Raw genomic sequence first — 26,445 nt, 5'->3', positions numbered from 1 at the left:
TATCATGGGCTTTTAGCCGAGCTTCTTCCCGTTACGTGGGTATGCATCATGGACATGTTGGAGCATGGTGGTGCTGTTTACAGCACACGTTGGCGCAGCTGCCCCCGCCCTCGGGGGCGCTCAGGTTTAAGAGGTTAGATATATGGAAGCTCAGGCGTGCTGATTTGTAATGTGGCCCCATATGTCGCCATAAGGGGCCAAGTTACCTCCCCTTTCTCTGACTGGCCCGCCCAGAAAATTCAGCCTGCCAATCAGACAATGAGCTACGACCATGCGAGCGCCACATGTGTGGTGCTTTGTAGTTTGGATAACCATTCTGCCTTGATGCTATGGCACATAAAACGCTGGTTCTTTGACGTCCCTAGTAATTGCACAACCAGACTGTAGTTGTGGTTATCTCCGCCATGGTTGAGAAGGAATTGGGGGAAAGGAACTTTGGCTTTGACTCCCTGAAGTACATGAACCATGACATTGAGGAGAAAGGGATTGATCGTTGTATGCTTCGTCATTGTGAAACATCCACTGTAAGCAGAGCGCATGGTACCGTGGCGTCAAGCTGCTCAGGGCCACACCCCCACCCTCCTCCTTGACCCGCCTCTCTCCTCCTCATTTGCATTAAAGCTACTTACACAGAAACGGCGCATTTGGGGAAAGCTCAATGTGCGACTGGCTCGTAGTGGCTGTAATTCTGCACCACGGCAGAATTTCGGGAACGTCTTCAAATACTGTGATTGGGGCCCACTAGGGGTGTAAATCTCTCATGAAAAAAACGATCAGATTCGTATCTCGATACATGGTCACGATACGATATAAGAAAAAATGCATGTTGTTTAAAAACGATTCAGTGCGATTCGATGCGATGCGATTCGATGCAGTTCAATAATTGAAAATATTCTGAAAGAGTTATTTTCATTTGTTCAATGAATATGAACAAACATTTTATTGTGAAATTAGTCTGTATGTAGTTTGTCTCACATCTACAAAAAAATAATACATTTCAGTAATGGCACACATTGCAGCCAAATAAATACACCATAAGGAAATACAAAAAAATTATATTTAAATATTAAATAAAATAGTAAAATAAAATATATTTTCTATACCCAAAGAAGTCCCTTGTTGATGGATGACAATACAAAAATAAAATAAAACAGAGCTAGACCTTGGCCTTTTCTCATATTTAGAATAAATGCTTCTGCAAATTAAGTGCCTCTGCAAATCATACAGACTCAAGATAAGGTATCATTATACCAATTAATACATGTGCAACCTTTCACTGAGAACACAAATAGAGCTGCAAACTGTAAGAAGCTAGGAAATATCACTGCAAACACGAAGTAAAGCTGTGAACTGTAAGAAGCAGCAATAGGAAATATCTAATTTTGTTTAAACCAAAACCGCCATCCTGGCCTAGATTATTACTTTAATGTAATGGCACAAATTGCTGCCAAACACAGCATAAGGAGAAAAAATATATATATAAGTAGAACTAATACAATCCCTTTTTTTTAGATTGAGTTTCCTCTTTTAGTTAGATGTATGTTCTTGTAGGACATTTAGTGTATGCTGATATCCTTTAGCTACCTCCTAATAATTCATTTGTGCTCGAGTTTTTTAAGATTCTTCTTGAGAAAAATCAATTGATCGGCATGGTCACCCCTAAGTACACTGCGTTGAGAGGAAACAATATCTCCTGCGGTACTGAAAACTCTTTCTGATGCTACACTTGTAGCTGGTATGCAGAGGTATCTTTTTGCAATATCTGACAACAATGGTAAGTCCACCTGTGCTCTCCACCACTCCAGTGGATTGCCATTCATGGGCAAAAGGTTTCTCTCTCTGTACCTCAGGATTTCCTTGCTGACCTTCTCCCTGGAGCTTCTTGATGGTCTTACCACATATGTTTCTCCAAACAGCTGGTCCAGTGCTGTACTTTTCCTCTTTTTACAAGGAGGACAATCACCTGACATGCAACACAATTACAGTATATTAAGCCACTCATTTGGTATTGCCATGATGACAGTTGATAACATTTACCATACCATTAAACATTACTTTAAATGTAGCAGCAGCAGTGTTAAATGTAAATGCAGAATGCAAAAACGCACCTCTTGGTTCTTCATGGACCTGGACTGGGCTGGACTGGACGGATGTTGGGTCTCTCTGATCTGGCTCTTGAATATCACTCGGACTGGGATGGCTCTCCTCTACTTTCTAGTAGTAATAGTACAAAATAACAGGGATGATTATTGATGAGTAACCACTGACTAGGTAGATGTTTATCATCACAGAAAACAAACATTTTGGATTAACTAGTTGTCTAGTTCAATGCAGTAGCCCATCATTGACTGACACTCAACAATATGACTGCAATAATGACGAGAGGAAAGAATAGACAATACTATAACAATAATGCAAAAAATATTGTGTATTTAGACAGTTAATTTGTAAAGGGGAGGGGTAGCTTTAGCTTACCTTATCATGCAGGTTTGTCCATCTGTAATGGACAAGAAGATCCTCTCGGTCTCACGGTCACTGAGGAAAGGCAGGGTTTTGAAGCATGGATCCAAAGCTGATGCAGTACACAACAGGTCTTCAATGTTTGTGTACCGCTTAACAAAATCTTAGAGGAACACCTTCTTCATATCCTTAATGAGCCCTGTGTCCTCAGTAGTGGCCTCAAAGTGATTCTTTAGTTTTGCTTTGAAGGGGGCAATCAACGAAATTGTGGGCTGCTCATCTTCGCACATAACTGTGGTGATAACTTTGACAGGTGCCATCACTTTCACCATGTCCTCAGCATTGCAGAGGTCTCCTTCAGTAAGAGCGCTTACATCTTCTCCTTTTCTGAGCTCCCTTGACATAAGTGTGGCAAAAACTGCCGATTGTTGCTCCAAAAAACGTTCGAGCATGTCGTGGGAACTGTTCCACCGGGTAGTAACGTCATTGATGAGCTTGTGGGAGGGCAATGCCATTTGCTGTTGTTTTTGTCGCAGTAGTTCAGCACCCGCTATGTTACGGTGGAAAAATCCAACCACCCACCTCACTTTCCCAAGCACCTTCGTAGCAGTGGTCACATGCAAGGCCTTCTGGGCAGCCAGATTTAATGTGTGCGCGAAGCAAAAAAGGTGAGGGGACATCTCGCCTCTACTCCCGCCACAACCATGTTTCTCGCGTTGTCAGTCACCAGTGCTGGGTCTTTATCCTCTATGTTCCACTCAAGACATGCCTCTTTCAATAAAGCCCCGATGTTTTTCCCCGTGTGTGACTCATTGAAGACTCTCGTCTGTAAAACATAGCCAACTCCCAATCCAGATTAACATAATGCACGGTTATCGTAATGTATGAATCCGTTGCACGTGATGTCCAGGCATCGGTAGTTATTGCCACTCATTCTGCACTTGAGAGCTTAGCCTTAAGGTCAGTTTTAGTTTTTTTGTACAGCTCGGGTATGCACGTTTCGCTGAAATGCTGTCTGCTTGGTATCTTGTACCTCGGCTCTAATTCTCTAAGCAGTTCGCGAAATCCGTCATTTTCAACGACGCTGTATGGCCTTAGGTCCATGGCGATGAAACGAGCCACACGCATCGTTATTGACTTAGCCCTCGCTGAATTGTAACTCAGTTGTGATTGAGTGAGAAACTGAGTTATATTTCTGTAGTCTGGGGTTATGCTGGTGCTGCTGCTGGTCGATGCAGTGCTGGCATCAAGTTCAACATCACTGGCATGGCGTCTCGAGATGTGTGTGCTGAGATTTGTAGTACTGCCAGTGTACTTAATTGCTGCCCTACATATTTTACATACGGCTTCACTTTTATCAAGTTTACCTTCTTTTTTGAAGAAGCCAAATGTCTTCCAAACTTTTGATCGGAGGGTCGATGGCGCATTGAAAATGGGTTCGCTGTGGTCAGACATCATTTCACTACAGACTTAATGTCAACATATGTTGCGTTATTCAAAGGGATAGCGGCACGCCTGATAGGCTTATGGTATGCGGGCTTTGGCCAATGACAGGCTGTCATTGTTGTGACTGAGCTCAAATGCACCAAGTCAGTGAGTGAGGGTTTCGGATAGCAACTTAACGTAGAGAAAAACACTTGTGAATCGGTTCATAACTTTTAAATCGGGGCACCAACCGATTCGTGTCATTTTAAAACCGATGCGGGACTTCACGCAACGATGTAGTCGTATCTTACAAGCTAAAAACGGATATCGATACGAATCGTTTTTTTTTTACACCCCTAGGGCCCACTAATACCTATATTAAAGCATCCATAAAGTAGCATGCCATGGGACCTTTAATTTCCCATGGTACAAGCACAGGAACAAATGCAGTTGATTTCTTGTTTAAACAGGGTGAGAAAAACGGGAGTGGAAGGACGGGACCATATAATGTTCAGCTAACTGTTGGGTTACAGGGGTAATTGTTTAATGGAAAGTGTAGTTGTTGGGGCAAGATTACAGATTGTATATTGGCTACCTGACGTGAGAGATGTTTTTTTTTTTGTTAACAGAAGAATGCGTCATTGAGATTAAACATCTCTTCAAGTGATCTGGCCAAGACAGGCAGCAGTAGCCTACAGTCACACATAGCCTACACATAAAACATAAGAAAAATAAAACAACTAATACAGTCGGCAGGGGCGAGGGGGGATTTCAATATCGCAAGACATTTCGGGAGGCTCAAGGAGGTGGATAATGTTTAAAGAAAAATAACGTTTTGCAAAAAAAGTGTCTTTGATGGACATAAGGCTCAGGTGGGAAAGTGTGTCGACGTCGGGGCTGTTATCTCAATCTTGCCGTTGTTTTGAAACATCTGCATCCGCGTGTGTGCTGTGTGTGTATGCACGTGCATGTGTGTGTGTGCATGTGTGTGTGGTGTGTGTGTATGCGGTGTTCTGCGCTGCCCATGTCTTGAAACGTCTGCATCAGCACGCCCGTGTGTGCAGTGTGTGTGCATGTGCGTGTGTGTTCGTGCACGTGCGTGTGGATTGTTTGTGTGTGTGTATGCTGTGTTTATGTGTGTGCGTGCGGTGTATGTGTGCTAACCCTATTATTATCACTAAATCTAACAAAAACAATATTTAACATTATCATTGCTATTAATACAATCAATGATATGATTATACTGTATTGTAATTCTATTCAGGAGGATATGATTTAGACTTACTGAAACGCAGGGAGATGAGGAGAATACTCAGCAGTCCGATGCTCACAATGACAGTGATGTGAAACCATGGAGCTGTTCAGGAGTAGGACACACACACACACACACACACACACACACACACACACACACACACACACACACACACACACACACACACACACACACACACATACATACATACACGTTTACCATACCAACAGGGGACTATTGGTTTTCATCGAAGTGTGGACCTCTATTTCTGGTCATTTAAAAAATACAAAAACATAATACAGAGTTTAGTTTTAAGTTCTTTTGTCATAATATAACTTCAAATATGTTTTTTTTTGTTGTTTTTTAAAGAAGTTGCCAAGAGGGGACTTGAATTCTTAAACGATATTAACACATCAAAGAGGGGACTCCATTCACTGCAGCAAGGGAGCTGTTTGTGCCTATTGTTTCACTCAATGAGTGTTTGCCAACTGCAACTGTTGCTTCTGTCAATGTGTTTACATGGGAAAATATAAAAAATGGTCCCCGCTTGGATTGTACAACATGACAGAAGTCCCCTGTTAAATGGTATGGGGCGACCCTCACACTCCTGCATGGATCTATTCATGAAATGTGTAAAAGAATAAATGTAATCCTCATCAATAATCTATAATCATCTTTTAAGATGTATTTAGAAGGGTTAAAAAATGTGCGATTAATTTGCAATTTGCAAGATAAATATGGACAATAATGCGATTAATCATGAATAAATATTTTAATTGATTGACAGCCCCAGTTAGCCCTGTTATATAAGCATTTTTTTTCTCACTCCAATATGTCTCTTATGAACTATGGAAGAACTGTCTTAAGGCTCTATGGTAAATTATTTATTTTGTACTATAGAGAAAGCAGTTAACAATTTTTTTCTAACCTAATGAATACATAAATGCTGGAGTGTAAGTGTCGCTCCATACCATTTAACAGGGGACCAGTGTCATTTTGTACAGGCAAAGAGGGGACTTCTGTCATTCTGTACAATCCAAGAGGGGACCATCTTCTCTATTTAACAGCACAAAGTTAAAAACAAAATTCTACACATCAAACTTTCTTTGATGGTCTGTATACTATTTTGCAGGTTCTGACATATGCTGTAGGTAACTCCATAAAAAATACAGATGATAGCTTTAAGGTGGTTCAAGTGCAGGGAACAGCGATTGTTGATTGATTGAAAAGTGATAAATTGTAGTAGTAAAAGCTGAAGTCATGTCATTGTGGAAAAATATAATCTAGAAAAAACTGTCCCTTACGTAAATTTACATTCAAAGAACAGGCAAACTTTGTGCTCTAAAATATGAAAGATGGTCCCCACTTTGATTGTAAAACATGACAGAAGTCCCCTGTTAAATGGTATGGGGCGACCCTCACACTCCTGCATGGATCTATTCATGAAGTGTGGAAAAGAATAAATGTTATCCTCATCAATAATCTATAATCATCTTTTAAGATATATTTAGAAGGGTTAAAAAATGTGCGATTAATTTGCAATTTGCAAGATAAATATGGACAATAATGCGATTAATCATGATTAAATATTTTAATTGATTGACAGCCCCAGTTAGCCCTGTTATATAAGCATTTTTTTTCTCACTCCAATATGTCTCTTATGAACTATGGAAGAACTGTCTTAAGGCTCTATGGTAAATTATTTATTTTGTGCTTTAGAGAAAGCAGTTAACATTTTTTTTCTAACCTAATGAATACATAAATGCTTGGAGTGTAAGTGTCGCTCCATACCATTTAACAGGGGACCAGTGTCATTTTGTACAGACAAAGAGGGGACTTCTGTCATTCTGTAAAATCCAAGTGGGGACCATCTTTTCTGTTTAACAGCACAAAGTTAAAAACAAAATTCTACACATTAAACTTTCTTTGATGGTCTGTATACTATTGTGCAGGTTCCGACATATGCTGTAGATAACTCCATTAAAAAGACAGATGATAGCTTTAAGGCTGTTCAAGTGCAGGGAACAGCGATTGTTGCTTGATTGAACCGCGATAAATTGTGGTAGTTAAAACTGAAGTCATGTTATTGTGGAAAAATATAATTGAGAAAAAACTGTCCCTTTACATAAGTTCACATTCAAAGAACAGACAAACTTTGCGCTCTAAAATATAAAAGACGGTCCCCACTTGGATTGTACAACATGACAGAAGTCCCCTGTTAAATGGTATGGGGCGACCCTCACACTCCTGCATGGATCTATTCATGAAGTGTGGAAAAGAATAAATGTAATCCTCATCAATAATCAATAATCATCTTTTAAGATATATTTAGAACGGTTAAAAAATGTGCGATTAATTGGCAATTTGCAAGTTAAATAAGGACAATAATGCGATTAATCACGATTAAATATTTTAATTGATTGACAGCCCTAGTTAGCCCTGTTATAGAAACGTTTTTTTCTCATGACAAAATGTCTCTTATGAACTATGGAAGAACTGTCTAAAGGCTCTATGGCAAATTATTTATTTTGTACTATAGAGAAAGCAATTAACTATTTTTTTCTAACCTAATGAATGCATAAATGCTGGAGTGAAAGTGTCGCTCCATACCATTTAACAGGGGACCAGTGTCATTTTGTACAGACAAAGAGGGGACTTCTGTCATTCTGTACAATCAATAATGCAAGTTATCTTTTTAATGATTTTAGAAGATATAGTTTTATTGTGGTCTGAATTTTGAATCCAGCAGACAGTCAATGGTCTTTAAGAACCTGGGCAATGCCATTCAAAAATATATCACTTCCCTTTGCTGTTAAATGAACATTGTCACTTAAAAATAGCTCAGGTTTGTCAAAACGTATGTACGGATGAGGAACAGTCCTCCCATTAACACATGAAACAAAGGTAGCCATCACATTGTTCACAAACTTCCGAACTTTGTCCATCTTCTCTGGTGGGGCGTGTCTCCATTGGCGCCTCTGGTTGATGGAAGAAAGCATGATCTTCATCTGAGGAAACTGTTGGTGGAGGTCATGCAGGTCACTCTTCATTGCTTTGAGAAGCAGCACGCCTTTCACACATCCAAGGTCATTGCCTCCACAGTGAATCACAAGCACATCTGGAGCAATTCTTCTTTTAAGGCACGTGTGGAAGAAGGGAAGAAGGTCATCCCAACGCATGCCTCCCTTGCCAAACCACTGGTTGTGGGCAGACACACCAAGATTGGTCCCAATGGTCTCTTTTGCTCGTTTTTCACCACGTCGAATGTGACTATCACCCACAATCCAGACTTTGCATGCTGCTGATAGAAAAGAAAATACCATGTTTATTGGGAAGAAAGTCAAGGCATTGCAGTTTAAGTTGTATTCTTTAATCTACAAGATTCGATTCCTATTAATCTGTTGTTTTATTTCTCATTCAGAAGTTAGTTAAATTTGTCAATCCCATCACTTAACTTGGCTTTTCTAACACATATTACTTTCTAAACAAACACAGTAACAATTTGCTTGCTCTTAAAAAAATTGCTTTTACATTTAGAAATTCAGAAATATCGGCCAATAACATACCTTTCTCTTGTTCCGCGAATTTCCAGATGAAATGTACTTGTTGTTTAGGTCGAACAACATGAACTACTGACTTGAGTTTTCTGAAAATAAAGATAGAAAGGAGAATGAGTATGACGTTGGAAACTTGCTAATCTTGGTACATTGGGATTTTCATGCAGCCCTTTTAGAATAACTAGTGACTGACAGATTTAAATCTAGTTCAAATACATCTTGTAGACAGTGGTTTCTGTTTCAAAAATTGCAGAGAGCTCCACGTCCAAAAGGCACTGAAGGCTATTGTGAAACTTCTGTGAGGAGCCCTGAATGTATATGCAATCCTGACCAGCTATCTGTTCTGTGATTGGTCCTTTGGACAGACCAACCATTTCATACTACTCTTGGTATAGTAATGCAAATATTCTCAAAAAGGGGTTGGTCTTCTTTTGGAATCACAAACTTGCACTTGATCATCTTATTCTTCTGGCTGCTTTTCACAAATCGTTTAAGGCGAGACACGGCAGGCAAAAACATTGGTTTTTTCAGCAGTGGTCAATTTTGAGATTTTGAGATAGTTCACTCCCTGAACATGTAATCTTTCATACTAGCATAAAGAAAATATCCTAATTATACATTAATGTGTATATTTATTCACATTTTGTCTGTTCGCGACGTTAGAATTCTCCGAGGTTTCCCGGAAAGTTAGCATTCTAACGTAACGTGCAGTATATCGGCTGTTTTCTGATGCTTGTCATGTTTGGTATTGCTAAAAAGCTCTGTATCTTCCACACAACGCAGTGTCATCCAAATAATGACATTTCCTTTCCATCAGTAACTAATGATGTTAGTAAGAATGGGGCTTTAAACCTGAGGACGCAATTTCATTGGTTTGCGATGGTTTCTGATAACGTGATTCGTTCAGACGCATCACGTGGTATGGTTTGACACTTCCTTGATTAGCTTTCCGCGGGATATTTTTGGAATGAATGAAAAGCAACGCAAGCAACAATGTCATCGAGAAAAAGACGTAAACAGTTGTCGATCGCTAGAGAAAGTAAAATAGGTGATATAAGTAATGAATTGCCCTGTGCCGTGTCTGCGTCTGAACGGAAGCTTTCAATGGGAAACCTGGGGGGTGATATTCTGATAGATGAAGCGCAAACCGGTGCCACACAGCAGTGGCTGCTTTTGCATGTCGGCCGCTTAAATTACCTGATACAAGATTTGCTCTGTCCAAATTGTGCTGGGTCAGGGCTTGAAATCCACATAGATCCCCAGAATTATGGATTCTGCAGTAATCTATCGCTAGAGTGCTGTCTTTGTAAAGGGGATCCGTACCGTACGAGCGTGTACACGTCGACGCGACTTCAGGAGGAGACCAGAAGTGATGTTGCGTTTGACGTGAATGTGCGAATGGTCCTGTTGGCACATGAGCTAGGGATGGGCTATGCAGCGCTGAAAAAGATCAGCAAGGTGTTGGGGATCCCTGCCCTTCATCTTAGAACTTATCAGAGGCATGATAAAAGAGTGACAGGTATGGATACAGGATTGTGTCAGAAAAGTTTAAGCAGTTTGTAGAATTTCTAATGACAGAGATAGCCTAATGAGCATAGTGGTTAGCACCTTGTGACATAATTTTATGACATTTCTGTAACAGTATTTGTTTTCTATGGTTGGAATAAGGATGGATTTATAAGAATAGAATAAACAGTCATCTCATTCATTATGTTGTGTTGGTCAGTTTTACTTTTACAGTTAAGATTTCGATTCAGTGGCAAAAACAAAGAATATAAACCTTCTAATCAAATTAGTACATGGCAGGACATTGAAGTGAATTATTTTCCATCTGATAGCTTTACCTTATGACAACATTAGTTCACTGGGCAAACCTAGGCCCATAGTTGCACACAGGGAGGGAGTTAGGGGGGAGAAGGGCGCTCTCACGCACGTGCGCACATACACACACAGGCACAGAGTAATGGGTCTGTCTGCTTGGATAAAAGTAGGCTACTTGCTAAGCAATCACACAATTTGCATAGTGTAAAATTAGGGACAGCTGACGTTTATTCCTTTCATTCAATGTATCACTTTCAGCTTATCTAACAAACTGCCCCAGTGACTGTTCTTGACCTAATCCCTGGTCCTATCCAAAAAAACAAAAAAAGGTTTTTGCCACAAGTGAAAGAAATGTGACCTGTATCAATAAAACCAAACCAAATGAACAGTTCTTGATACAAATTACATTTCATTATAGCAGCGGAAATTGAGAGAGGACTGGAGTCCTTGCACAGGACCAGGGAGCAAGTCAGGCAGGCCTACGCTGATTTAAATCCAGATGTGGCAGAGTTGCTGAGGGAGGATGAAGATGCAATAATCAACATCAGTGTATCTTTTGATGGCACCTGGCAGAAAAGGGGCTTCACCTCACACTATGGCATAGGGGTGTGCATAGACATTTTCACTGGTCTAGTGATAGACTTTGAGGTCCTATCCTCATATTGCCACGGATGTGCCCTCAAAGAAACTGACAGGCATGAGGGAAAGATTACAGAGGAGGAGATTGAGAGCTGGAGGGAAAAGCACGACTGTGCAAAGAACTTTCAGGGCTCTAGCAAGGCTATGGAGCAGGAGGCAGCGAAGAGGATGTGGGCCAGGTCCATAAGTCGTCACCAGTTGAGGTACACCCAGATGCTGTCAGATGGGGATAGCGCAGCATTCAGGGGGGTGGTGTCCCTCAACCCATACCCAGAGCATGAGGTTGACAAGTTGGAATGCATAAACCACGCTCATAAGCGCATGGGCACAGCCCTTAGAAAATTAAGTGCTGAACGCAAATTGGGGGGGAAGGGTCTTGGAAAATTAACGGCCAGAAAATGTAAAACTCTACAGAATTATTACAGGGGGGCAATTTTAAACAACCAGGGATCCATTGACAGCATGAAAAACGAAATATGGGCTGGTCTCCTCCACGTCATGTCCACTGATGAGGTCCCATTGCACAACAGGTGCAACCCATCCTGGTGTTGGCACAGGAGAGCTGAGGAAAATGGGGAAACACCTGAGAGCCACAGTACCCATGCAGGGAACTTTTTGTCCAAGGATGTGGGCCAGAAGCTTCTCCCCGTGTACCACCGCATGTCGAGCGACAGCCTGCTGCAGCGCATGCAGCATGGTGGCACTCAAAATGCAAATGAGTGCCTCAACTCCGTCATATGGGCTCGCTGTCCCAAAACAGTGTTTGTTGGGAGGAGTAGAGTGGAGGCAGCAGCAAGCATGGCCATCTCAACTTTTAATGAGGGGGCCTCTGCCATGCTTGCTGTGATGGAAAAGCTATGGCTTGAAAGCACTGTTGTCACCATCACCACAATTAAGGAAACTGACATGTTGAGAATTGCTAAAGCTGACACCATACAATCAGAGAGTGTTAAACGTCGTAGAAAGACTCTTAGCACAGCTAAAAAGGTAGTTAGGCACCAACAAGAGAGGGGTGAGGGGCCAACATACGGTGCAGGCATGGACAGCTAGGCTGTTAACACTAGGGTGGCTGTTTTTTGTACATTTTGTGTAAAGTGTTGTTGCATTTCTGGTTGCAGAGTTGCTGTTCTGGTGGAAAATCTGTGTGTGTGTGTGTGGTTGTCTACAGTTGGTAGACCTGTTTTGTTAATAAATTATCAATTTGCATGTACTTGGGATGTTGCATATTGTTATTACTATGGGCCTGACTAGTTGATTTGCTTGCAAGGAATGCTTTTCTAACAGAAATGTGTGGAATTTTACAATGTAAATCTTTAAATGCGATTTTCTCAAAATGAGTTTTTTCTCATACTCCAAGGAATAAATCTCCACTTCAGTTCAACCTATATACACCAAACTTTCCAGACACACAGACACACACACACACGCACACAGTGCATTTCGCTGCTAAAACAACAACAAAAAAATATTCCCTCAAATATTATTACTAAAGAACCGTTTTCCAAAGAACGAAATGTAAACCAATGCATTCTGAATGGGAGTGTTTCTCCGATTTTTCCATGCTACACAGAACGAAATGTAAACCCATGCAAATAAAGACTTCATGGTCATAATAATTTAAATATCATTAATCTCCTGAGTGTGTTGGGTGGTATTCTATTTTTTTCAACGGGGCTGCATCCAGTCACTTGACCGTCATGGTTGCTATGGTGGTTGCTATCGACCGCCCACTCTAATCCTTACATGGCTCTAAAAACCACGCGGCAAAGGAGCTGCCGTCCATTGTCTTGTTTTTGTCATAAACTGGGGTCCGACGGTTAAAAAATAGACAGATATTCCGAGGTATCCTTAAAAGGCAGCTTGGATGTTTTTATTTTCTGCAGTTTAGACTTCTTCTATAACCTATTTTTGAAAGCAAAACACCAAGTTCATTGATTTAACGAGGCAGGGTTATTTTAAACAATTTATTCAATAAATATTTGTGAGGTCATTCCTTCTCCTGAGTTTGCTTCCTATTTATGTCTAGTGTACACCCCTACTGTCCAAAAGCATCCCCCCCCCCCTCCCCATATGGATTTGGAGAGTTGTTGCCACGTCCCAGTGGTGGAAGTATCATATAATATGAAAGAGGGCATTCAATTATACTACAATGATCAATTAGGAGGCCGAAGCCCTAAAGGAAGTGATGCAATAGGTGACTGAGGCGAGAACATTTAAGTAAACTGTACCTTGGGGTCTCTTATGTATCAAAGGGGGTTTCAAAGGACGCATACGCTTCAACCTGTGGCTCCAGCCCTACAGGAAATGACTCAGCAAGTGCTCCATCTCGTTGCACTTGCACCCAGCGGCTCGCTTGCAAGATTTTGGCCTGAAGTTCTTCCCAGACCTATACCCTAACAGTCCAACATGCATATCTGAGAATCAGGCCTCTCTTCAATAATGACAAAATGTTATGAGAGAAATACAGATTCACTTTTTGTTATCTCATAAGCGGCGTGGTGCCAGCTCCTTTTGACCTTTTGACCCCAGACTTCAAAGACGTGGCCACAGGCCAGCTGTGTCTATACACATTAAGCCACAAATGTACACCTCCATCCCGCAAAAAATGGGGCCTAGAAACTAACCTCTGTCTTATGTACATTGACTGTACTGTTGGAGGTCACGCCCTTTTCCGGCCTTTTCGCGATAGCTAGGGATGCTAAAATGTTTACACACATTTCCCGGGGCCCCGAGAACGACATATCCAAGATTTGTAGTTCTAGCCCATAGAGAAAAAAAGTTTTCCCAAATGGACTGTCATTTGGACAAAGCCCCTTCAGAAGTGTTGCCTGCGAGACCTGATGGTTCAGAATGTGGTGGAAAAACAGTTTTTGAGATAGGAAGGTCCTACCGCCCTGAAATTTGAATACCATATTCTACGGCCTAACTGGGACCCCCGCACCGAAACTTGGCCCGGTCGGACCCCGAGTGCAGGAAGGGGGGGCCTGGACTTTCATAATCTTCGCTCAGTGAATGTAAAGGATGTTTGGTCGGATGTTATGACGAAGAATCATAATGTGAATGGTAATATTCTATTAATGTCTTGATATCATCTTTCGTCTCAACACTTCTGCTGCAGCCGCTTAAAGTCTCACTCCGAGAACCTTAAAATATGAATCAATCCATTAGAAGTATGAAAATATCTTCCCGGTGGTGCAACAGGGCAAACAAGGTGTCCTTTGACATCTCAGTTTCGAGACGATTGCAACAGTGCCACACATGATCATATTTGAATATGTTTCGGGGTAGTAATTAGCTGTCGATTTTGGAGGCCTTTATCAATAATGACCAACTATAGATTTGCTTCCCGATGGAGATTTTTGACAAATTACATGTTAATTAGCATCTACACGTTATGCTGAGTCCAATGAGATCAAGCTCGCCCTCTTGCTACACCGAGATCATGTCCTAGACCTAGGTGTACCATGTAAAATACATGTTACCATTAGATAGAGGGTCATGCTTGGTGTCATTGGATGCTAAATAACATGTCATTTGTCACAAATTTTTATCGAGAAGCAAATCAATAGCTGCTCATTATTGATTAAGGCCTCCAATTTCGACAGCTAATTACTACCATTAAACATGTTCGAATATGCTCATGTGTGGGACCGTTGCAATCGCCTGGAGGCGTAGATGTTGAAGGACACCTTGTTCGTCCTCCTACGCCACCGGGAAGATATTTACATGCTTCTGATTGACTAATGAATTGATTAAGCTATTCCCCCAGAAGTCTGGGGTCAAAAGGTCAAAAGGAGACGGCACCAGCCCCGTTGAAAAAAATAGAATACCACCCAACACACTCAGGAGATTAATGATATTTAAATTATTATGACCATGAAGTCTTTATTTGCATGGGTTTACATTTCGTTCTGTGTCGCATGGAAAAATCGGAGAAACACTCCCATTCAGAATGCATTGGTTTACATTTCGTTCTTTGGAAAACGGTTATTTTTATTTATTTTCAGTTTTTGAGGAGGTGCTTCAAAGATGCTAATTTTTCTGCAATGATCCAAAATCCAATGGAAAAACCCGTTGGCTTTTTGTCAAGGGAACCCAGGGCGACGCTAACTTCCGGGTTGGCCAACATACGTCATCCCTCCACCAATCAAATGTTAAACAAACAAATGTTCAAGTTTAATGATAATCAGGGCTCTACAGTGCGCCAATTTCACTCGCATTTGCGAGTGAATATTTCAGCGTGCGAACGAGAAAAACAAAACAGGAGCACGCGTGCGAGTGACTTCTCCGGCACTTTAATTTTTTTTATTTCGTGCTCTGCAGGAGCGCTGATATGAGCGTACAACGTCACTCTGACTTTTCACCAAACTGTAATTCACTCTGCATTCTTCGTGCATGGTTTTTTGTTTATATGTTGCATGGCAACAGTCCGCTCAGCGGAGATCTATTTTTGCTTAGATTGCTGCTCGAGCGCCTCTCGCTGTATGTGATAGCTCGAGCGCGGCGCGCCTCCCGCTGTATGTGATATTGCTGCTCGAGCGCCTCTCGCTGTATGTGATATTGCACATCTCAACACCGCTAACTACTAAGCTAAAACAAATATGCAAAGCATAACTGCGTTTTTCAAAAAGAATGATGGGAAAACACAAACAAACAGAGGAAGAGAGGAAGATGAAGAAATCGCCAGGAAGAAGGTTAGAGTGGAGAAAGTTACTGTAGTCGATAAAGTCTACAAATTCAACCCCGACTGGTTGAAGGATTTCGGTTGGCTACTTTATGATGCCGAGAACATGAAAATGTTCTGTAAATTTTGTAAGGAAGCCCCATCGGCAATGGCAGGCTCTTCTTTGTTTAGAACCGGGAACCCTAATCTAAAACGGGATGCTGTGGTAAAACACAGCGAGTCCGTTCGGCATTCTCGATGTCGCGATGTATATATAAATCGCACCCAGCCCAATAACCCTGGCACGGTGGAAGCCGCCGTTGGCAGACAATTGGCTATCTCTAATCAGGACGCGCTCCGGCAGCTGAAGGTTAAATTTAACATAGCGTATGTGATCGCAAAGGAAGAGATAGCCTTCACTAAATTTGGACCGATGATTGCCCTTCACCATAAAAATGGATTAAACATCAATCCCACATATGACAATGATGAGAGATGTGCTGAGATGGTCGGTCAAATAGCGGGAGGCATCAAAGACACTCTCGCTGCCCAGCTACAAGCGGCCCGTTACCTCGCAGTCCTGATAGATGGTGTTGGGCAAAATAACCTGCTGAGCACATCACATGTACATTATAAATATAGCTAACTCCCACCCTAGCTTGAGGAGCACAACACATGGCAGTCACGTTACAATATAGTCAATTTTTAACACATAACACACACATGAGAACATGGTCAGGTGATGGCCAGAACCAAGGCCCCATCTCTCCTCCCGGCAAATGGTAAACACAGACAATGCACCGTTTCATCCTCAGAACGGGAGGGCCACAAACAGGAGACTCTGTGAGGCTCTCCCCCATCAGGAAGAACACAAGAAGATACACATGCATACACTAGGGCCTGGGAGGCAAGGTCAAGCAAAGACACACAGAACCATACACATCTCAAACGCACACACCTCATCGAGAGGAGGATACAGCAAAAGAGTGTATCACACAGGAACTCATCCCCTTCTTCTGCAGCAGACCTTCCACGGAGGCGAAGCTCTGGACGAACCATCAGCGCTGATTAGGGACTTAGACATATTCGATTTCTCACGCTTTATGACTCTGTATAACCGTTGCCACTTTACTTAATAAATCCAAGGTCCTCGTGCCGATAGACTTTATTACCTCTCCGTCTCATTTCATCTGGTCCAGTAACTAGACAGACCGTTTTTCCCAACAACGGCAGTGAGTGATGAGGATGGCCTGAGTTTGCGCAATGCCCAGCAACAGACCCCTCGGTTGGCAAACTCAGAAATTTTGTTAAAACTACCGTCTTTAATGCATCATTTAAGCAGGGAACAGGAAGCTGATCTACTCTGCCTTATCTCTGAGTTCCCCTGTCTGTTTGGCGATGTGCCTACCCGCACTACGGTGTTAGAGCACGACATAGATGTGGGTGAGTCCAGACCGATTAAACAGCACCCATACAGAGTAAATGCCTACAAGAGATCTCTGATGAAGAAAGAGGTTGATTATTTATTGGAACATAATTTAGCACAGCCCAGCTCTAGCCCATGGAGTTCTCCGTGCTTATTTGTTCCAAAGCCTGACGCGACTGTCCGATTCTGTACAGATTATCGGAAGGTAAACAATGTCACTGTGCCGGACTCTTTTCCTATGCCCCGCGTAGATGATTGCGTGGATACCATAGGATCAGCTCGCTTTGTAACAAAGTTAGACCTATTGAAAGGTTATTGGCAAGTTCCCCTTTCACCACGGACTTCTGCCACCAGTGCTTTTGTGACTCCAGATAATTTTCTACAGTATTCCGTGATGGCTTTCGGGATGCGAAACGCACCGGCCACTTTCCAGAGGTTGGTGAATATTGTGTTTAGTGGTGTGCCTAACTGTACTGCATATTTGGATGATGTGGTAATACACTCGTCAGAGTGGCCTGCTCATGTGGATTCGCTCAGAACCGTGTTTCAACGACTGGCTGATGCGTCTCTGACACTGAACCTCGCGAAATGTGAGTTTGGGAAGGCGACGGTGACCTACTTGGGTAAACAGGTGGGCGGAGGCCAAGTGCGTCCCTTGGAGGCCAAGATCGCAGCTATTACGTCTTTCCCAGTACCCACCACTCGGTGGGAGTTACGCCGATTCTTAGGAATGACAGGTTACTACAGAGGGTTCTGTAGGAACTTCTCTTCTGTTGCAGCCCCAATGACTGACTTGATCAGTCCATTGGTTAAGTTTGTATGGTCAGATCGGTGTCAATTCGCCTTTGAATGCTGCAAAGCGTTATTGTGTAATGCCCCAGTACTGAGTGCTCCTGATTTTAATAAACCGTTTGCCATTGAAGTAGATGCGAGCTGTATTGGTGCTGGTGCAGTTTTAACTCAGATGGATTCTGAGGGTTTGGTCCACCCTGTAGGTTTCTTTTCAAAGAAATGTAATAGTAGCCAAATGCGCTACTCTACAATAGAGCAGGAGACGTTGGCTTTGCTGCTAGCGCTCCAATTTTTCGAGGTTTATGTTGGGTCCAGTGCGGAGCCTGTGGTGATTTACACAGACCACAATCCACTGGTGTTTCTGCATCGCATGCACAACCAAAACCAGCGACTTATGCGTTGGTCTTTGGTTATCACGAAATACAACCTGGTGATCCACCACAAAAAGGACACCGAGAATGTATTTGCAGATGCTCTGTCTCGTGTGTAACTATTGTGGGTCAGTAGTTACTGGGGGCAATTTTGATTGATTTTGCTTTTTATACTATTAAAGTTGGGTTTACAGGATGGTTTGAGGTATCGTCAGCCATGGGCTGACTCTTTATGGGGGGGAGTGTTACGTACAGTGTTCTGTATGTCTTATATGTTATACATGGTATAGGCCTACATGTATTGGGTTCTGTTTTGTGTACTATGTTTGTGTTGTTGTTCTGTCTCCTCCTCCTGTTTTCATTCTCCAAATTCTCAGATGTGCACACCTGGTCCCAATCACCAAATCACCACACCTGTTCCAGATCTCTCATCAACCATTCCCCTTTAAATAGTCCTGTGTTTGTTTGTCAGGGTTGAGTGCTTTGGTTTGAGCTGTGGCAGAGCTTTGGTTGAGCTCTGTTGGCTTGTTTTTGGAGTGTATTTGCTAGTGTTTACTAGTGGTTGCGAGTGCTTGGTTTCTTTGTTGGTTTATTGTATTGTCTTTAGTTATTACACATTTACACATTTGTTTAAACCTTATTACTTTAGTTGTTAGCAGCCTACTTTAGTTTTCTCTTTGTCTTTGTTAATTCTTTTGTTGTGCGCACAGGGTCAATAAGGATAGGTAAGATACCCTGGGGTTTACATATTTCATACACGTAGGTTTACCTGTTGTTAATACCCTAGGTTAGAGTGAGCACCACCCACTGTACTTTTTGGGTGCAAACCACCTGTCAATGGGGGGGTGGGTTTTGTTATGTTATTTTCTTTGGTGCCACTGACAGTCCTTGTTGATCCCTGTGTTGCCTTTTTTGTAAATAAACACTTTATATTGAATTCACCTTTTGTCTTGGATTTTGTGTGACTGCACCCTCACTTGCCCAAACCTGTTGCCCTTATGTTGCGTCCTACTCCGAGCCACCAGGGGGGCGTAACAGCAGGTATAAATGTATGGGCTTAAAGAGCCTGTCTGCCTACCAATCAAACACCATGGGTATAGAGGGGATACATGTAAAACTGTAATATATTCTACTACCATGCACATGACAAGCAGACAGCCATTTCTATTTTATAATAACTATGCTCATGGCAAAGTTGTAGCCAGAAGTTAACAACATTTACTCAAAACTGTAACTGACCACTGGCAAGGTCTGCTGAGAACACAGGGGATGACACCTCCTGGTGCTGGACACCAACTTCTCCAATCCCCTCTTTCGCAGAAGGAGTGCCACTTTGACCGCTGACACAGTGCACCTAAAAATAATGAACAGCAATATGCAAAGATGAACAGGCATCAACTGGTACAGATGGGAATACTCCATGCAGTATGTGCAAAGACAGAATATTTAACAAGATTAAGCAATCATTTTGGATAAGGGAGGCATGTCACTGCATAACAAATTTCAGCATCAAGCCGCAGGAAACGGCTGACAATGCACCATATAGGTACACATTGATGCCACAAGTAAGAATGTGCATTCAAGAGAAAAAAACGATATTCCTTAACTAGCCACTTTACAAGCAAGTGCTGTAGTTTCTACATCTGTATGTGACACAGGGGAATATTCATGTTATGTGAGGACAGTTTGTAACACTGACAACCTCATAGTATGCAAGGACACTGTCCTTTGGACTTTTAATGACATCCTTGATCAAACTCTAAGTCTTGCATTATTGAACTCCCAGTGTATGGCACACTCAGAAAAAAAACTGTGTTGAGAGGACACCATGGTTAGTAAAACCATCCATACTGAATAGAAGACATTTCCATTATTGAACTCCCAGTGTATGGCACACTCAGAAAAAAACAGTGTTGGGGGGACACCATGGTTAGTAAAACCATCCATACTGAATAGAGGACATTTCCACTGTAGCTGCAAGATGTTTACTAAAACACTGAAAATTGTGTTCCATGGAACATCACAGTACTTCTAACCATTGGTCAATTTCAAAACACAGGTAAATTCAAACTCACCTCACAAGCAGAGTCATTTGGCGCAGCTCTGGATGATTGACACCCTGATCTTGATTCGGTCTCTGTACAAGAGAACACAGGGAGATTCAGTGCTCGACTTTCCTCAAGTCTTAAAAACACATATAGGCATAACATACTCAACTCACATCCCTGACAGATGATATTCTACTCAAAATGTCCATCAAGACATAGAAAAATGGCCTGATATCGCCACATTTTTCACGCTGCAACCCCTTAGCAGGCATGACATGCATTGCCAGAAGTTAACTACATTTACTCAAAACTGTAACTGAACACTGGCAAGGTCTGCTGAGAACACAGCAAGGTGCTGGACACCAACTTCTCCAATCCCCTCTTTCGCAGAAGAAGTGCCACTTTGACCGCTGACACAGTGCACCTAAAAAAATGAACAGCAATATGCAAAGATGAACAGGCATCAACTGGTACAGATGGGAATACTCCATACAGTATGTGCAAAGACAGAATATTTAACAAGATTTAGCAATCATTTTGGATAAGGGAGGCATGTCACTGCATAACAAATTTCAGCATCAAGCCACAGGAAACAGCTGACAATGCACCATATGGGTACACATTGATGCCACAAGTAAGAATGTGTATTAAAGAGAAAAAAAACGATATTCCTTAACTAGCCACTTTACAAGCAAGTGCTGTAGTTTCTACATCTGTATGTGAGACAGGGGAACATTCATGTTATGTGAGGACAGTTTGTAACACAGACAACCTCATGGTACAACCCGGTATCACGCTCCTGCGCACGAACGTTAATCTATTGAAGCGTGTTCCAGAGCACGATAGTCTGACTTTTTGCGTGTTACACAAAACGAAATGTAAACCAATGCATTCTGAATGGTAGTGTTCTAAGACAATTAACGTGCTCCACAAAACGGGAGAGAGAGAAAGAGAGAGAGGGAGGGACAGAGAGAGAGAGAGAGAGAGAGAGAGAGAGAGAGAGAGAGAGAGAGAGAGAGAGAGAGAGAGCGAGAGAGAGAGGCTTCAGAAAGGGTGTGCGCAGATAGTACAGTGCACCCTCGTTATGTTTATGCCAAAACCACAAATGCTATATGTATATATATATATGTTGCCTAATTATATGTATTGGTCCGGCTCGGCTCAGTCGTAATCCGGTCCGACCCAGGTCACTCTGTTAAATCCCTTCACAACAGTTTACTTTTATACGAATTCAGACCCGAAATAATAATAGTTAATACGAAATGATGATGTATCTTTTTGCCTTGTCACCCCCTCAGGGCTCTACAGTGCGCCAATTTCACTCGCATTTGCGAGTGAATATTTCAGCGTGCGAACGAGAAAAACAAAACAGGAGCACGCGTGCGAGTGACTTCTCCGGCACTTTTATTTTTTTTATTTCGTGCTCTGCAGGAGCGCTGATATGAGCGTACAACGTCACTCTGACTTTTCACCAAACTGTAATTCACTCTGCATTCTTCGTGCATGTTTTTTTGTTTATATGTTGCTTGGCAACAGTCCGCTCAGCGGAGATCTATTTTTGCTTAGATTGCTGCTCGAGCGCCTCTCGCTGTATGTGATAGCTCGAGCGCGGCGCGCCTCCCGCTGTATGTGATATTGCTGCTCGAGCGCCTCTCGCTGTATGTGATATTGCGCATCTCAACACCGCTAACTACTAAGCTAAAACAAATATGCAAAGCATAACTGCGTTTTTCAAAAAGAATGATGGGAAAACACAAACAAACAGAGGAAGAGAGGAAGATGAAGAAATCGCCAGGAAGAAGGTTAGAGTGGAGAAAGTTACTGTAGTCGATAAAGTCTACAAATTCAACCCCGACTGGTTGAAGGATTTCGGTTGGCTACTTTATGATGCCGAGAACATGAAAATGTTCTGTAAATTTTGTAAGGAAGCCCCATCGGCAATGGCAGGCTCTTCTCTGTTTAGAACCGGGAACCCTAATCTAAAACGGGATGCTGTGGTAAAACACAGCGAGTCCGTTCGGCATTCTCGATGTCGCGATGTATATATAAATCGCACCCAGCCCAATAACCCTGGCACGGTGGAAGCCGCCGTTGGCAGACAATTGGCTATCTCTAATCAGGACGCGCTCCGGCAGCTGAAGGTTAAATTTAACATAGCGTATGTGATCGCAAAGGAAGAGATAGCCTTCACTAAATTTGGACCGATGATTGCCCTTCACCATAAAAATGGATTAAACATCAATCCCACATATGACAATGATGTGAGATGTGCTGAGATGGTCGGTCAAATAGCGGAAGGCATCAAAGACACTCTCGCTGCCCAGCTACAAGCGGCCCGTTACCTCGCAGTCCTGATAGATGGCGATACGGACATATCAAACACGGAGTGTGAGATTGTGTATGTGCGCTTCGTGGAGGATGGCAGACCGGTGACCCGCCTCGTCGGCCAACAGGCTCTCTTACACGCTCATGCGCAAGGTGAGTGGCAAAGAAATTCTATGTTTTTTATATTAATCACACAGTCCCACAATTTATCTTCTTCACCAATCGTATAGGCCTAGCTCTCCTAGTTATTCTGAAATGCAATGATGATTGGTGGTGGTGTGTGGGTGCGTGTGTGTGTTTATAATGTAAACGTGTATATTTATATTAAGTTTAGGTATTTATTGGTGGTGTATTATATAAAGTCCAATGGTAAAGGGGAAAAAATAATAATATAAAACAAGGGGACTGAAATGTGAATGTCATGTCTACAACAATAGTTAGGCCTATAGGCCTATAGGCTAACATTATCAATGAAATTAATGCAAAATTACTTACACAGAATATGAATATGTGGACAATTGCTTGTTAAAAAAAAGGCTACTTTAAGGAATTTAACACTGTTTTTTTTTTACTTAAGGTGTCCTGGCTGGAACCAATGCAGCATTTGATGCTCTTGGACGTGGTACATGCCACTGGAAGGCCAAGTGTGTCGCATTTGGTGCAGATGGTGCTAAAGTCAACATGGGTGTGCATAGGGGAGTGAGTGCTCTACTCAAACAGGCAGCCGGACAGCATGTAATTCCCATTCATTGCATGCCTCACAGGTGAATGTACATACATTGTGCCCTAACTATATTACAGAATGTCATGGTTGATTGTATGCATTTGTCCATTAGTAATAGGCTACTGCTATAAGATTTGTCTGTGTTTGTTGTTAATGTCTAGGTTGGAGTTGGCCATTCTCAACCTGCAGCGCAATGAGACAATGGTGGCCAAAGTCTATGACCTTCTCCATCTTGTGTGGAAGACGTACCACCAGAGCCCTAAATCCAGGCGTGAGCTGAACCTGATTGGAAAAGAGCTAGGTGTGAGGGTCTGCTCTCCTTCGAGCGTGAAAGGGACGAGGTGGATTCCCCATGTACACCGGGCACTGAGTGTGTTCCTTCGTGCAGCAAAAGAAGGGAGTCTGTCAACTGACAGTGGTCAGTATTCGGCTGTTTTGCGCCACATGGACCACCTTGCCTCCTCAGCAGCCAGTGCTGAAATTCAAGGGCGTGCAAAGAAGGTACGTTTTACAAAACCATAGTACACATTGCTTATGAAAGTGACCTGATTTATTTTGAGATATATCACTTAAAATCTAAACAAGGTATTTTTTCTGACTGCCCCTGTTCAGATTAGGAAGGGAATGCACGAGATTAACTTCTGCGCATTTCCTGGCTGACGTGTTTAATGAACTGGCCTCGCTCAGTTGCGTTTTGCAGAAGAACGACCTCATTCTTCCTCAAGCCATCTCAGCGCTGATAAAGACAGTGATGGTGTTGCAGGCTATGCAGGAAACACCGCAAAGAGGGGGCAAGCTATGTCAGTTCATGGAATGTCTACAAGGGCAGGAAGAGATCTCATTTCAGGTTTGTTAGGGATACAGGATAGTGAGTGTTGTACAACAGCTTAATCAGAATGAATCCATTGCTACTATTTTGTAATCAACTCACATGTCTTTTACATGTCTGTGTGAAATATTCTGTAGGTTGAATGTACATGTTGTGTGCACAAGCTACTGGATGCTATAACTAGGTATGTTCTGTTCTTTTTCCATAATTTTTTCTTAAAGGGTGTACCACTCTCGGGAGATGTCACAGGAATGCAGCAGAGGCTACAGAGAAACATCACCTCTGTCATCACCACCACTGTGGAAGCCATTAACAGATTCTGCCAGATTCGGCAGTCTCATTAATGAGGACTCCGAAGACTACTCTGCAGTGAATTGCATGAAAATCTTTCATCACGACACCTGGCCTGAGAATACCAATGAACTGGTTGATTATGGAAACGATCAGTTGGAGGCTCTGATGCAGCATTTTCGTCATGTCCTTACAAGGCACGTTGCTGTCTAATATCATGGATTTGATTGGTTACCAGATTATGAAACAGATGAGTGACAAGCCTATGTTTTTCTCTCTCTAGCTCTGGATGCCAGATGGATGCTTTGCCAGGGGAATGGCAGAGTTTGAAGACCCTTGTCAGCTACACGTTTAAGGACAAGTCTTACAGCAGCTTATGGCAAACAGTTTCAACCAAAGAGCCATACAGAACTGACTACAAGGTAACATACACTTCAGCACTTAAATGGAAGGTTGTACTTTAATTGTAATGAGGTATTTCTGGTATGTAGTTATTTCTTTTGATCAGTTACTATGAGTCCCTTTTAAATTACTCTTACAGAACATCCTACACCTTGTGGACATACTGTTGGTCCTCCCAATTTCTTCTGCACAGTGTGAGCGGGGCTTCTCTGCGCAGAAACGCCTCAAAAGCTCTTTGAGGAGCTGCTTGCATGTCTCCACCACAGAGGATCACTACAGAGGGCCCCTCACTTGAATTATTTGATCCCACTAAATGTGCCGAAAACTGGCTGTCAGCTGGAAAAAGGTCACGTCGACCCAACTACAAGTCATGGCCAAGTGATTCCGAGTCCGACATGATTTTTGTGTAGCCTAAATGTGATCTTTTCTATTTATCTTTTTAGTAAATTGGTGCTGTTTTGTGTAGCCTAAATGTAATCTTGTCTATTTGTATTAATTTAGTTTTAGTAAGTTGGTGCGGTTGGTGTGTGCAATTTCTGCACCCTAATAAATGTTCTGAACAAAAACCTGTTGTGCCCCCGTTTTTTTTTCTGTGCTCCTAAATTTTGTAACTTAGGGGCACGAGTGCTCCTGAAAAAAAAAGTTAGCGTAGAGCCCTGCACCCCCTATACACGTCAGTCACAATCAACCATTGCCTGTACAATGCGCCACTCACCGTGAGGGGATCAGCTGGGAGAGCGCGTCGTTCGGCTTTGCCTGTGTCGAGGAGTCGACAGGGAAAAGGACTCGAACGATTGAGTTTACCTACTACAAATGTAGTCAGGTAGATTTATTCTTAGGTCCAATAAACACAATAACTTTTACAACTGAGTATAGATTTGAAAAGAAAAGACAGTAAGAGAAGAAGAATATAGATGAAAAATGGCCTATTAAAAGTAGGTACCAACGTTTAATCTCGGGTGGATCCCAAGGTTGGATTTCTAAGTCTAGGTACCAACATTGATCTCGGGTGGAGCCAAGGTTGGGTTTCTAGAACTAAGGTTTTTAACAACGTTTCCCAAGTGGAGCCCAGGTTTTAACGTTGACACAACTCTCGTGCCCCAGTACACCGCACGACCCCGAGAGTTGCCTTTGTTGAGTTAATCACGCTTGAGACTAAGCTAGTGCTAAAGAAGATTCCTATTAAAAGTACCAACGTTCTCTCAAGAGGCTCTTGAGGCTGGAGTTCTAAGTACCTACGTCCTCTCAGGTGGAGCCCAAGGCTGGATTTCTAAAACTGCGTTACCAACGTACTCTCAGATGAAGTCCGTGGTTGGATTTCTAAATCTAAACTAAAAAGAAAATAGAGTCTGAACCGAGCGTTACGGTGTCAGAGTCCCTAAGATGAAAATCTATTGCTATGAAGGCCACAGTTTTT

General features: G+C 42.3%; 2 protein-coding genes and 1 long non-coding RNA gene across 3 annotated transcripts in view; 2 read left to right on the top strand and 1 right to left on the bottom strand.

Annotated features, from left to right (window-relative positions):
• Positions 1-26,445, top strand: part of LOC132460630 (NACHT, LRR and PYD domains-containing protein 3-like) — a 521,671-nt gene that overhangs the window by 27,594 nt on the left and 467,632 nt on the right. The window lies entirely within an intron of this gene.
• Positions 20,800-26,445, bottom strand: part of LOC132461216 (uncharacterized) — a 61,478-nt gene continuing 55,832 nt past the window's right edge. Inside the window, exon 3 of the long non-coding RNA XR_009526552.1 lies at positions 20,800-20,881. This is a non-coding gene — a long non-coding RNA (uncharacterized LOC132461216). The remainder of the gene's footprint in view (positions 20,882-26,445) is intronic.
• LOC132461113 (zinc finger protein 862-like) lies at positions 21,973-24,679 on the top strand. Its single transcript, XM_060056159.1, has 4 exons — positions 21,973-22,935; positions 23,360-23,546; positions 23,668-24,007; positions 24,557-24,679. The coding sequence occupies exons 1-4, from the start codon at positions 22,167-22,169 to the stop codon at positions 24,677-24,679; spliced, it is 1,419 nt and encodes a 472-aa protein (XP_059912142.1). The 5' UTR covers positions 21,973-22,166.

This window comes from Gadus macrocephalus, chromosome 7 (genome assembly GCF_031168955.1).
Source record: "Gadus macrocephalus chromosome 7, ASM3116895v1".
Taxonomy (NCBI): domain Eukaryota; kingdom Metazoa; phylum Chordata; class Actinopteri; order Gadiformes; family Gadidae; genus Gadus; species Gadus macrocephalus.
Note: the sequence above shows the minus strand (reverse complement) of the source record. Positions and strands in the feature narration are given on the sequence as shown.

Excerpts from the sequence above, each read along its gene's own strand:
- LOC132461113 (XM_060056159.1), top strand. The coding sequence starts at position 22,167 with ATGCAAAGCATAACTGCGTTTTTCAAAAAGAATGATGGGAAAACACAA. Across the intron at positions 22,936-23,359 it reads CTTACACGCTCATGCGCAAG|GTGTCCTGGCTGGAACCAAT; the intron begins GTGAGTGGCAAA and ends TTTTTACTTAAG. Across the intron at positions 23,547-23,667 it reads ATTCATTGCATGCCTCACAG|GTTGGAGTTGGCCATTCTCA; the intron begins GTGAATGTACAT and ends GTTAATGTCTAG.